The sequence below is a fragment of the Suricata suricatta genome, chromosome 1 (assembly GCF_006229205.1).
Source record: "Suricata suricatta isolate VVHF042 chromosome 1, meerkat_22Aug2017_6uvM2_HiC, whole genome shotgun sequence".
NCBI lineage: Eukaryota > Metazoa > Chordata > Mammalia > Carnivora > Herpestidae > Suricata > Suricata suricatta.
In genome coordinates, this window is record NC_043700.1 from 192,887,995 (window position 1) to 192,901,680 (window position 13,686).

The window sequence follows — 13,686 nt, forward strand, 5'->3', positions numbered from 1 at the left end:
GGCCCCGCCCGCGCCGTCGCCATCTTCCCGCGGGCCGCGCCTCCTCGGCCTCTCGCGTAAACAGTGCCACGCGTACAGCGCCAGCCGCTCGGGGTCTCCTCCCGCAGCCGCTCCCCGCTCCTAAGTTGTTCTGGACTTTTCCGGTCAGGAAAAAAGTTGACAGTGGGCGCTGGCCGGTGCCCCCGTGAGTCCGGGGAAACTGAGGCTCGGTGCAGAGCAGCGTGGGACTGCCTGCCCTGACCTCTGCTTGCCACGGGTGGGGGGGCCGCCTCTCTCATGCGGCTGAGCTGAGGACCCCCTACCCCCAGGCACCTGGACAAAGAGGGCACCTGGAGGTCCTGCCCTGGACCCCCACCCGTTCCACCGCTCCTGCCCTGCTCTTGACAGAAGTGAAAGTGCAGCGACAAGTGTAGAGTCCCCTTCTTTGGGACAGGAGGCGTTTTTTAAGGGGAGCAGAAAGAGGTGCGGGCCCCTGTGCAGCAGTCCTTCGGGTGCCAGCGATCCCCACCCCCTCCCCTGGCCTCGTTCCCAGGCTTTAGAAGCTCAAAGCCGGGGTACACATCCCTGCAGGGGCGTGGGGACCCTGAGCTAGGGCTCCCACGGGGTTCCTTTCTCCCCGCTGCGGGAGGACCACAGCACACCTGGCACTGGTCTGTGTCACCAGGCAGGGAGCTGCCCTTGCAGGGGGCTTTGGGGCCCCTTGGCAGAGGGTGCGGCTCATTCCTGTGGCCTGCCTCTTCTTGGGAAACAGAAAGGCTGGCACAAGGACCCATCTCTTGTGACGTCCTGGCGCCCCGGGCCTGGCATGGAATCGGCTGAGTCTCCATCTGCCCTGGCTGGATGAGCCCCCGGCCCCCTGCTGAGGACGGTTTGGGAAGGGACCTGTGAAGGGGGGCACCACTGCCTCAGGCCTCCTCCGGGAGTTAGCCAGGCCCCTGCTGTTGGCTCTCACTGCCCCCAGTGCCAGTGCACCCCTGGAGAACTCCAGGACGTGACCTTGGACTCCCATGGGGTACCCAAAGGTGATACCAGAATTCTGGCTAAGATTCTCTGAGGAGGGCTCCTCCTGCAGGAGTGGGGTTCACATAGGTGCTAATGCTCACCCAACCCATGAAGGAGGTGTTATTTTTATCCCCATTGTAAGGCTGAGGAAACTGAGGCATAGAGCAATTGAATTACTTGCTTGGCCTCCCCGCCTCCCGTCCCATCTCTGGGACTCCCGTTCTGAAGTGGGGGCCTGGCCTTCTACGTTCTGCCAGGATGGAGACCCTGAGGGCAGCGGGAAGGGACAGAGAGGGTCTCCTGGGCTGTGGGGCACCTCCCTGCTGCTCCTCTGGGCGGAGCCTGCCTCTCCCAGAGTCTGAGGCTCCAGGGGGTCACGGCGATGGCCCCTCCTGGCTGTCCGGGCCTAGCTGGGCCTCAGCCATCCCAGAGCAGGGCCCAGAGGATTTGGGGCCCTGACTTGGCAGGGCAGTCCCACCCTGCAAGGCTTTGGGGCACGGCTGGGACCGGGGTGAGGGGTGAGCAGTAGGGCAGGAGGGTGACGTGTGTGGGGAGGTCCCACAATTGCCAGGGCTCCAGGAAGGGCTTTTGAGAACAATGGTTCAGCAAGAGGGGACTGGAGCCAGCCTGCTGGGGCTCAGGTCTTACAGGGGCGTACGTAGAGGAGTACCTACCTGGCTGTGAACCAATGACGCCAGGAAGGTACTTAGCAAAGCCCCAGCCACGGGTCCACCCCCAGTGCCTGGCCCCAGTACGAAGCGTGCCTAAGACAGGGCATTCTTGGGACCCACACAACCCACCAGGAGGCCGGCACAGGCGTCTGGACCTGGGAGGAGCCCCTCTCTATACTCCTGGCCAGCCAAGGAGTGTCCCTCTCCCTCCAGGACGGGGCCCAGCCCGGACTGCGCCGGGGGGGCGGGGGGGTGGCCAGCCTGGTGTCTCTATACTGAACAGCATTCCCTGACGCTTACATCCTTCACACGCGGGCAGAGCTCAAGCCCCACGCTGGCGGGCTGTGGCTCGGGCATCAAGGGGCCTGGTAGCTATGCCCCTCCTGGTCCTGGCTGGCCCTGGCAGGGGTTCTGAAGCTCCCTGCCCAGCCCATGTGACCAGAAGGCCCCTGAGGCCTCCAGAACCCAGGTCTGGAGGCTCTCCTAAAGCTGCACAGGGAGGCCCAGGGGCAGAGGGGAGGCACTGGGCCCCAACTGGCTTTGATGGGACCATGACCCTTGGTGGGTGGCAGGGCAGGAAGGACAGGCAGGCGCTCCAGCTTGTGGGGTGGGGACGGGAGACACCTAATCCTGAGTTCCTGGAGCAGGAGAGTGAGGGCAGGCAGGCAGAGGTCAGCGGAAGTTCCAGGAAGGGGTGAAGGGTGGGGGACACAGGACCCAATCTGGCTGTGCCCCAAGGTGGCCAAGGCCCTCTGTTCACATGGGGGGTAGCCTGGCAGGCCTGGAGTCCTAGCTGCCCATGGGTCCCCCACCTGGGCTGGGAGAATGCTCTAGACCTGGGAGGTTGGCCCTGCAGCATCACTGCTCTGCAGGGCAGATGTGGTGGCACTGCCCACTGGAGCGCTCAGGGCTCAGGACCCCTGTCTGATGGGCCAGATGGGCAGGGCTGGAGCAGCAGATGGGGCTGCTGTTCCCAGAGAGGCCAAGACCGTGGGCCCAGAGAGAAGCTGAAAGGCCAGCCTCAGTCTCCCTCCTGCCCACTGGCCCAGGAAGCACCCAAGTATCAGAGGCGCCCTTGTGAGCTCAGCCCTCTCTGACTGGGTCCACTCTGCCCTTGGTGTCCCCACTGGTATGAGCTGTGATCTTGCAGGTGGGAGAGCCCAACGCGGTGAGGGTGCTGCTGTGGCTGGGGTCATGAGGACAGGGCCACCCCATGTCCTGACGTCCTGGGCTCTGTGCTCACCTGCAGCTGAGTCCCTGTGCCAGCTCCTGTGGGTTCAGAGCCACTGCTGACTTCTAGGAGCGCAGGGTGGAGAAGGCTGGTGGCTTAGTGCTTGGGAAGTCTTGGGAGCATAGGGTAGGTCCGTCCTAGAACCTTCTGGAAGGGGTCCTGGACCCTCCTGCTGGCAGGAGCCCCCACATGCCTCACTAAGTCAGTCAGGCAGTCTTGGGCACCCCTGAATGTGACTGCACCTCTGTGTCTCCTGTCCTTGTCACTCAGTGCAAGGCCCCCCAGCCTTTGGTCAGCAGCTGCTCACCTGCTCAGCCCTCCCCATCCCAGGCCATCCCGGGCCCCACACCCTCCCTGCCTCCATCTGCAGGTTCCCGAGTCCCTGAGTAGAGCTGTCATTCATGTGCTTTGGCGGTCAGCAGAGTGAGCTCTGTCTTTCTGTCTCTCTAAACAGGTCTTCACACAATGAACTAGAAAAGCACAGGTAAGTGACCCCCCGCATCCCACCCCCAGGCCCGACGTCCGCCCCTAACGCATCCTACCTGCCCTTCTGCTGAAGGGGTGCTGGGGTCACGCTGCCATCCCGCCTGCTGTGCCCGGCTTGCCCTTGCTTGGGAAGGGTCAGTCTTGAAGGAAGAGTCAGGCTCTGGTCTCAGGCACTCCCGTGCCGACAGGCAGAGACCGCGGCCCAGACCCTGCTCATGGAAGCCGGGGTTCGGGAGAGGGGCTGGGGGCAGGGCCCCTGGGCTATGTGGCAGTCAGGGCCAGCACTATGGAGGAGGAGATCCATCTAATTTGGGATGTCTGTTCCCTTTGGCAGCAGCTTTTGAGCCCTCAGGACACTGGCCTCCAACCAGGAGAGTTCAGCCCTCTTAGTCTGGGGTCCCTGAGTCTGAGGTCCCTTGCACCCTAGGGTGTGCCTTCCAAGGAGCTCTCTCTCGTCTTACCTGGGGGCAGTGGGCAGGGCAGCCGGGCTCTGGTCACGTGGGCCTGAAGGGACACGCCAGCCCCAGGCAGGATCCAGGGGGACCCATGTCACACCCACCTGCCAGCTGCAGGGCCCCGTCTGCTCTGGCTCCTCTGAGGAGTGGGAGGGCTTGGGGAGAGAAGTAGGGAAGGGCAGCACAGTCGGCCCAGGTCAGCCCAGGGCCCTCCCAGCTGCCTCCAGCCTGGGTGCCGCAGGCCTCGCTGTGCCCTCTGGGGCTCCATGGCCCTGCACCTTCTCTGACACAGGGACACGGCGCAGGCAGCCTGGGCCCTGCTGACGGGTAGCCTCGCAGCTGGCCTCAGCAGGGTGGTGCGGCTCTGGGTGGGTCCCATCTGTGAAAATGGGCCACTTCTTTCTTCTTGGGGCAGTATTGGGTGGGGGGACTTAATATATACGAGGTGAGCTCCCAGCATAGCCAGTTTTCTATGCCCCCCACTCCCCCAGGACACCCACAGCAGCGCCAGCTTCCTCTCCCCTGGGATTCGGCCCTTGGCTGGGTGGGTGCTGGGTAGGGACAGGACGCTGTGTTCTTTGGAGGACCTGTGCTTCCTGGATTGGTCCCGTGTGATTGAGGGGCTCCTGAGAGTCCATGGAGGTGGGGCAGGGGCCCTGGGGTTGCTCCCAGGCTGGAAGCCATGGCCAGCTTCACTGAGACCCAGGAGCCTGGATATTCTGGAGAAGGCTTCCTAGGGCTGGTGTCCGGGAAAAGAGCCCCTCCGTTGAGACAGAGGGGATGACACTGAGGGAGGATGGGTGGCAAGGGCATGGCTGCCTACGGAGGAAGACACGTTGCCAGCCTTTAACCCCTACAACTGCCCCTTGGCCTCGGCCTCAGTCACCTTCTCCCAAATCCCTCTCTAGGCTGGGCCTCGTGGGGCTCTTTGGAGACACCAAAGCAGGATAGACGGGTGGCCCGAGGTCTGTGTACACCTCCCACCCCGATGTGGGGTGTGTGTTCCTGGCTGGCTGTGAGGGGCCCACAGGCTTGGAGCTTGGGGGTCTGGTCGGTCACCTGTGCTGATGCTGGGCGCTTCTGGCTGCTGTCCTCGGTCCTCGGGAAGGAACGGAGCAGCTGGCCGGGGCACGGCCCGCACATCGCCTTCCCTGGAGGGGTGCCTCTGTCGGGGATGCCCCGGGGGTGTTCTCCGAGCCAGCCTCCACTCCGCCCAGCCCTGTTCCATCCCCGTCCTCCCTTCTTCTCTCATGGAAAGCCACTCCAGTGCTCTGCTCCTGACCCCAGGCCTGGGGTCATGGAAGTCAGGCGTTTCTTGGCAGGATGAACCCCCCTTGGCCCAGCTCCAGCTGTTAGGTTCTGTGTGTGGAGGGGTGGGGAGCCCTCTGCGGGGCGCCTTGCAAGCCTGACGCAGCGGCTCCTGGCCTCTAGAAACTGCACACTGGAAGGTGTGTGAGCACACCAGGGGAGGATGGGCACCCCTGCTCCTCCTCACACCCGCCGAGGGGACCACAGCGCAGGGCCTTCTCAGACTGCCAGGCCTTGGGTGGCTCAGGGCGCGGCCCTGTGGAGCCAGGCCCCTGCCCCTCAGGTGCCAGGGGATGTGGCACGGAGCCCCGGGTCTTCCTCTGAGGAGCGGGGGCTTGTGGTGAGAAGCAGGGAAGGGGCTGGGTCAAGAGCCAGGCTGCGGCCGGCCACCAGAGACGCAGCTGCTCTTCACACGACTGCAGTGATTCCCAGAGGCGGGTTCTGCCCCCAGAATCCACACAGGGTTCCTTCAGGAAGTGGTGAATTTTCAAAGCTCCCAGGAATGTCAGGGCCAGCCACCGGGCACTGGCAGAGGGCCTGCGGTGCTGTGGCAGCCCCAGAGTAAGGCTGCAGGGCCCTGGCACCCCCTCCGGCTCTAGAGAGGTCACGGGGAAGCCTGCTCCCCCCAGGGGTGGGCACGGGGGACCTGCCCGGGCTCCCGCGGCCAGCTCCTGCCCCCCCCACTCCCCCTGGCTGCCGTCCTGGCCCAGCGCTCCTCTCCAGCTGGCTGGGCACGCTGTCCGGTGGCAGACATTGCACGGCTGTGGTCCAGCGGGCTCTCCTTGTCTCTGCTTTGGGATTTCTAAAGCAGTCTGTCCACGTCCATCACAGATGCTCGTGGGCCTCCCCGGCGCCCCCCAGACTCTGCCACCCCAGGTGCTGGGAGGCCGCCCCTGCACCCTCCTTCTCCTCCGCACAGATACTAACTTGGATGAGATGGGACCTTGTCATCCGCTCTTCCATAACTTGACCTTTCACCTGACATCCCGTGAGTGTCCACCTGGGTCGTGCATCCCCTCTGCCTCCTGGTCCCAGCTCCTGCACAGCACACGGCCCGCTGCCCGCGCCTTTAGCGGTCGCCCTCAGCGGTCACCCTCTGGTGGACGCAGGCCGGGCCACAGCGGGCACCAGTAACCGTGCATCATGGCAGTTTGGTGGGACCCGAATCCTACACGTGCAGGTGCCAGTCAAGGGTTCGGGTCGCCGCAGCGGCCCTTGGCGCTGGCGTCCCTGTTCACTCTCCCACCAGCGAAGCGCGGACGGGCCCGTGTGCTGGCCCCGGAGCCGGCCAGTCCTTTCCAGTCCGGCCCAGCCGCCCGCCCCGCCGGCTCCTCCGTCCCCAAAGCACTGGGAAACCGGCTCGGTTTTGTGCTAGCTTAGCGGTCAGTGCTCTGCAACTTGCCTGTTTGTGTCCTTCGCCTGTTTCCCACATTCGGGTGTCCCTCTCTTCGTGTTTGATGTGTGTGAGCTCAAAACGTCACGAATTCTAACCGCTCGTGTTCTATGTGTATCGCAGGTACTTTGCCACTGTTGTCTGTCTTTCGGCTGTGTTTTTTCTTTCTTGTACAAATGTCTCTTTCTGATTGTAAAAGTGATATGTGGTGGGTTTTTTTTAGTGTAGAAAACTTGGAAAATACAAAAACAAATAACTAAAAAAAACACAAAGCGTAAAACCAAAGAAATAAACGTTGCCAACCGCATCACCTGGAGACGCATGCTTCCTGCTCTTCATTGTGTCCTGTCCAGTCTCTTGTGTGCGTCCGCTGTTTTATTTTTATAAGCAATATCGGGTGACTTGTCACACACGTGGTTCCGTACGCCGACGTCCCTGAGCATTCGTGATGCAAGAATGTAGAGCTGCTGAAAGGACTCTGGTTGTCTCTGGGTGGTGGGATTTGGGCTGCTTCTCTGCTGATTTGCACAAAGATCACGGGCTGTTTATGTAACTAAGCAGATTTTAAGAATTGCCATCTGCTCTAGAGCAGTGGACAAGGGGACCCCACCTGTGAACATAGCGCAGGTGGCAGGACAGGAGGGTCCCCGGGGGGGAGGGTGGCGCTCTCACTGCTGGACCCTCCTTGAGTGCGGAGTGCAGTGCGCAGCCTGCCCCCCTGACCCTGGCCCCGTTTCTAGCAGGGCAGAGGGGGGGTCTTCCACCCTCTCAGAGGTGAGGAAGTGGAGGTTCCCGGACTCAGGGCCACGCATGCCCCCTTCCCCAGCCTGGGGTCCGTGTGGAGATGGGCGCTCATCTCTGAAGGTCCTGCAGCCTCCAGGCAGAGTGTGGGGCTGCTCCACAAGTAGGTTCCCGGTGCCCGGGCTGCTCTGGTCTTGGCCCCGTGTGGCTTCATGGTATATCCCGGCCTTGGTCCTGTGTCCCAGAAGTTCTTCCTAACTTAGGTCCCCCTGGACCACCCTAGGTCCTGGCGTGCCTTGGGCTGGGGTGCGGGGTGGGGAGGTGCCCTGTCAGTGGGGGTGCTGTGTGGACACAGGTGGCAGACGTCGGCCACGGGGTCCACGTGCAGCCAGCCTTCCTCCTACAGGGCGGGGCTGTTAGTGCTATGCAGAGAGGGTCCTGCCCTGCACCCGGCTGCCCCCTCTCTCCTCAGGCCTTGGATGCCGCTCAGGCCAGAAGAAGTGGCCATCCCTGTCCACTTTCCTCCCGGGCTCCTTAAGGCTAAGCAAGTCTGTGGCACGTAGGGGACAGAGGTGAAAATATGAGACGGCCGAGGTTGGCACTTTGAGGGAAGGGGTGGCCGGTGGCAGGACCTTCCGGCAGCTGGCTGTCAAGGCCTCACAAAGAATCCTGCCCCTCGCCCTCAAGGGCCCTCCTCTCAGAGCCCAGCCTCAGCAGACGATCGCGGCTGGGCAGCCTGCGGGGCCTCTGGTGCCCTGCATGTGCCGAGGAGGCGCCATCCCGTGGACGGGGCAGTGGCCCCAGGCCATCGCGGTGGCCACGGTGTGCCTTAGACCAAGTGCGCTGTAGCCACCTTGGTCTCTGCAGCCTGCCCTCCCCAGACAAGATGAGCCTGGAAGGCTGTGTTTCTGCCAAGGGCAGACCCAGGCCAGAGCCCTCCCCACACACCCAAGGCCCCTATGTGAACAGTGCCACTGGGTCTTAGGAGTCCAGTTTTGTGAAAATCTGCATTCATCTGCATGGACACGGGCGAAATCTGGAATGAAGCTATTTCTTCTAAGGGAAACCAAATTTGGGGTGGGGGGGTCTGGTCCTCAGCCCTCCATGACCCCAGTAGACTCGTGTTTCTGTGGTGACATGACCAGAGACCACCCTGAACATGGCGAGGTGGAATGCCAGTCTTGTCTCAGACTCCCTGGACCTCCAGGAGCCGCCTGACCAGGACCCTAACCCTGCTGTCCCCAGTTGCCCCCTGACCTCCTGGATCCACTGTGGAGGGTGGTGACAGTGGGGTGAGCCAGGGCTCCGAGGCGCTGCCTGGCGGTGGCTCTCTGAGGCCCCAGGGCCGTGGCAGGCTGGCTCCGTGGGCTCTGGCCACATCCAGAAGGCAGGTGCAGGGCTGCTCTGGGGAAGCTATCAGCCAGGCTGGGAGGGAACCCTGGACCCTCAGCAGGACTGTGCAGGAATCTGGCTGGCCGCCTCTTGTGCCCCCAGACCTCCCAGGCCTCTCTGCTGCCATTGCCCTTGTCCCCGTGGGCTGTGCCACCCTGGCCTGATGGTTCTGTTTCTCTTTCAGACGAGCCAAGCTCAGGCTCTATCTGGAGCAGCTCAAGCAGCTGGTGCCCCTGGGCCCTGACAGCACCCGCCACACCACGTTGAGCCTCCTGAAGCGTGCCAAGATGCACATCAAGGTAAGCAGGACGGTGCCCCGCCCCTGCCCCTGGTCGGACCCCAGCCCGTCCCGTGTACTCTGGGGGAGTGAGCGGGGGACCTGGGGGAAGCCACCTAGCAGGTGCCCGTTGGGGACCTCTGGGGGTCTCTGGTGGTAGGTGGGCGGTGCGTGGCCATGGGGGATGCTGAGGGTTGAGGTGGTCACAGGTACCTGCTGGGTTTTATTGGGAGGTGGGGGGTGGGTAGGAGGTAGCCATGCTCCAGGCTGGGGGAGGTGTGGTCCTCAGGGTCCCTGGGCTGCGAAGGGGCAGCAGCTAGGAGGAGACATGGGGCCAGGAAGGACAGGATGGGAAGCAGGCAGCCCAGGGGTGTTGGGGGTGGAGGGTGGGGTGGGTCTCCTGGGCAGGACCCCAAGGCCTTGAGACAGACGGGCTGGTATGGGGGGTCTTGGGACACTCGGACAAACCAGGGTGGGTCTCAGTCCCCTCGAGAGACCCCTCAAAGCCCCCAGGCCACACAGGCGGGTGGCTGGAGCTTAGAGAGAGGCACACTCAGTGCCCAGGGGCCTCACAGCAGCTTCTCAAGCAGGGAAGGTGTGGAGAAGGAAGAGGGCAAGCAGGGGGGGGAGGAGATATCAGGAGTGTGGGGGGCAGCAGGGCAAGGCTGCTGAGGGCAGCCTGTCCTCCAGGAGGCAGTGCTAGCCCAGGGCCCACGCGTGACTTGGCCTGGCCAAGGTGACTAGGGGCCGTGGGTCCTTGGGAGCCGGTCAGCAGACATAGAGCACAGGCCTGGCAGGATGAGGAGGGGGCTCATTAGGCCTTCGGGCCCCACGGGTACCGGGCACCCCGTGACCAGGTTGGGGGTGGGTGATGAGAAGTCACCCCTGCACCCTGGTTCCTGGTAGGGGGTGGCCCTCCCACCCCCACAGCTCACAGCTCCCCCTGCCCCCAGAAACTGGAGGAGCAGGACCGCCGGGCGCTGAGCATCAAGGAGCAGCTGCAGCGGGAACACCGCTTCCTAAAGCGGCGCCTGGAGCAGCTTTCTGTGCAGAGCCTGGAGCGCGTGCGCACAGACAGCACCGGCTCCGCCGTCTCCACGGACGACTCGGAGCAAGGTGAGGGCGTGGGGGCAGCCCCTGGGTGGGGAACTGGGAGGGTGGGGACGATGGCCGCCATGTGTTCCCGGTGCCATCGCAGCAAGGTAGCAAAGTGGCACCAAGTGGAGGGTGAGGCACAGAGGCCGGCAGGGTGCTCTGGGCTTCGTGTCCCTGACCCAGGTGCAGCCTGTGAGCCCCGCTCCTCCCCCAGACCCCACCCCGGAGCCTCTGCTTCCTCCCGGAAGGGCGGAGATCAGCCCTCACCCTGAAGGGGGCGCCTGCAGGTGCCTGGGGTTCTGATCCTGCCGTCTCTGTTCTCCCCAGAAGTGGACGTAGAGGGCATGGAGTTTGGCCCCGGTGAGCTGGACAGTGTGGGCAGCAGCAGTGACGTGGACGAGCACTACAGCCTGCAGAGGGGCGGCGGCCGCGACGTGGGCTACGGGCCCCCCTGCCGGCGGCCTGGCCGCCCCGGCCTCTCGTAGGCCCAGTGCCCTCAGCTCCTCGGCCCGCCTGCCTACCCGGCCAAGCGTGCCAGCCCTCCAGTCCTCAGAAGCCTCTCCACAGGCCCGCTGCTGTGCCATTCTGGAAGCTCCAGCTGCCACCCGGGCTGCCCGCCTCTGCCCGCCTGCCGGCCAGGGCCCACCGTGCCGCACACCCCTCCCAGCTGGGCAGGGACCCCTGCAGGGAGGCGGGGCCCAGCTCCCACGTCCCGGAGCCCAGCGTAGCCGCCCACGGTCTGTTCTCAGATTCCTAATCATTCCAGAAGTATTAAATATCATTGCTGCAAATCCCGGCGGGCACCGTGTAAGGGGCTTAATGACCACTGCGGGGAGCTCAGACCCCAACCCTGGATCCCAGGAGAAAGGAAGGAGCAAACCGAGGAAGGAAGGAAGGCGTGGCTCTCCATCCATCTGTCCATCTGTCTGTCAGTCCACGCAGGCTCCTGAGGCCTGGACAGAGGGACCCATGAAGGGCGGGACTCGGGTGAGCACCCTGGGGCAAGTGGGTGGAGAGGGGCCTTTGCACCCCACAGGTGTCAGGAGCGAGGGCTGCGCTCCTGGGGGCAGGCCAGGCCCCCCTTCCAAGCTTCCGCTCTGTTAGGTCCCTCAGATGTACCCACGCACACGCCTAGGCACACATGCCCAGTCGCACGCGCGCACACACGCAGACACATGTGGTCACTAGACCCAGAGGGCACATGTCCTGGGGAGGCAGGCCTTCAGGAGGCATCTGGGCAAGTTCTGTTCCCACCCCTGGCTCACCTGCCCGGTTTGCACTGGGCAGAGGGCCTCTCCTCCTGGCAGGGGCAGAGGGGTGCTGGGGGCGGCAGGCTGAAGCCACTGAGGCCTCAGGAGGCTTTCTCATCTACCTTTAAAAGAAGAAAAAGCAAAAAAAAAAAAAAAAAATTGCTGCACTACCCAGCGGCCCAGAACAGGCTCCTGGGAGAGAGGCTTTTTCCCAAAAACGGAAGAGAAAAAGCTCTGAAGACTCCCTGCCCAGTGACGTCAGCGTGTGCCGCCTCAGTTTCCCGTATGAGATTTTTGTACTCTATTTTCCTAGCCGTTGCTGTGTCCTTGTTTGCTGAGGGGTGGGAGTGACCCAGCGTCTCAGGGACTCGTCTTGTATGTCACCGTCGTCCAAGTGTGCCTTGTGTCCTGTGTCTGGCCTCGCCCTGCCCACCACCACCACCAGCATCTCCCTTATGGCTCAAGGGGTGCCCCTGGCCTGCCCAGCAGGTGCCCTCCTAGCTTCCTCCCCAGGCAGCGGCCCCTCCCAGCAGCCTTGGCTTCCTGCCAGGCCGGGTCAGGGGGGTCGCGTGCCGCTTTCTGTCACCTCACCCCGCAGTGACCCAGCACCCCAGTATCGCTGCCCCCCCGGGGCCTGGTCAGGAGCCTGCTAACCAGAGAAATAGGTTCTCAGCTGTACCTAGCTTGAACCGTCCCTGCTCCCTGGCCTGGGGCGAGGGCTCCAGACCGCAGACATGGGCTGCTGATGAGGACAGCCCTTCACCCGGGGGAGCCAGGATGGGGCCTTAGGAGGCTTCTTCCAGCCTTTTGTTCCCAAAGCCCTTGTCCACACAGCAATACGCGGGTGGTGTGCGTGGGGCCAGCCCGCCGCAGTGTCTGGCTCCCTCTCTGGTGCGTCGTTTCCAATTGCCAGGCTCGGGCGGGGGAGAGCTGGTGTTTATTTTCGGCCGTGCTGACAGACGCGCCAGGGTGGGTGGCCTACTGAGGCAGAAAGGGGTCCCTGGAAACAGCTCTGGCACAGAACCTGTCCTGCAGAGGCTCAGGATGTCAGGCGGAGAGTGGGCTCACGGGAGACAGCGCATGGACTGGGGAGACTGTCCAAATCTCTTGCTGGTGGTCAGGAGGAAAACTGTCCCCTCCCCTTCCAGCGTCACTGGGGGTCTAGAGTGCCCAGGCTCCCGTGCGCCTCAGTGCATCCACAGAGCGCTCCTTGTGAGCATCTGGCCCGCTACGAGCTGGGCAGGAGTGCCCGAGTTGAAGATGCTGCTGCAGGAGGCCAAGTCCAGACCCCTGGGGCGGTCTGTGTTCTGAATTCGTGAAGCACCAGCTCCCCCAATACCCCAGCCGGCAGAGTCCTCCCCGGGTGACGGTGACGACTGTGGCTCTTAGCTGACTCCAGGCAGCTCAGCCTGTGAGTTCCCACCTGGGCCAGGGAGTTGACTTCACTGGCCACCTAGGGGCGCTGTGCTCCCAGAGGCCCCTCCCTGACACCAGCAGACACTTGAGGGGGTGGTCCTCAGGGCCAGGGTCTGGTGCTAGGAGTTACACATCCATTCTCCCCTCCCTCTGGCTCCCTGCCTTTTGCACAGGTTAGCTGTTGCTGGTGGCCACAGAGACCCAGAGGGGGCCCTGCTGAGGCCACCCTGGATAACTGAGCACCACTGAGTCTGTAGAAAGCAGATGCGACCAGCACAGGGTTGCAAGGGTGCCTGCCATCTCTAGCCATGTGCCCTCCCACACCTTTGTGGGCCATTGTGGCACTGGGTGGCCGGGGTCCTGGAGTCCAAGGCTCAGGTTTGGGTCCCTACCCTCACCAGGATGTGGCCCCTATATACCAGGCCACCATGGCCTCAGTCCAGGCCCAGCTGGCTGGGAAGACTGCATGAAGGCTTTTCTTCCTTGAAGCTCTGGGCCCATCTTTGCATTGTGGGTTTGGGAGGCCTGGGGCCCACGCCTGCTCTGCTGACTGATGGAGCTGTGTGCCCAACTAAGGCCCTGAGGACCCCTGCCCTCCTGTCTGCCCCAGACAATCCCCATCTGCTGAGTGAGGCAGGCCTCTCTGACTCTCCTACCCCCTGCGTCTCTGGACCAGCTAACCTGGGGACCCCTCCCCCTGGCCAGGCACACAGAACTCTGACCCTGGGCCCCATCTAGGGTAGGTTCTGTGCCAGAGTCTGGGGCTGCCCAGGGGTCCTGGTGCTGGCCAGGATGGCATGTTACAAGATCTGCACTGGAGACAATTGGGCCACCCGCCTGCCTGTTCACCGGGAGGGACTGTGCTGTACCATTCTGTCTTTGTAATATAAATACAGATTTTTATACCTCACTCCTCTGGCTTCCAGTTCTTTTCATCACCATATTTGGCTCCCCTTTCCTCGGCCTCCA

The 13,686-nt window shown here is 63.3% G+C and overlaps 1 protein-coding gene across 1 annotated transcript; it reads left to right on the forward strand.

Annotated features, from left to right (window-relative positions):
* The first annotated feature begins 3,305 nt into the window (after positions 1-3,305).
* On the forward strand, positions 3,306-13,627 carry MXD4 (MAX dimerization protein 4). The gene is made up of 4 exons (XM_029952595.1): positions 3,306-3,388; positions 8,864-8,978; positions 9,910-10,072; positions 10,379-13,627. The coding sequence occupies exons 1-4, from the start codon at positions 3,306-3,308 to the stop codon at positions 10,534-10,536; spliced, it is 519 nt and encodes a 172-aa protein (XP_029808455.1). The 3' UTR covers positions 10,537-13,627.
* Positions 13,628-13,686: the final 59 nt, after the last annotated feature.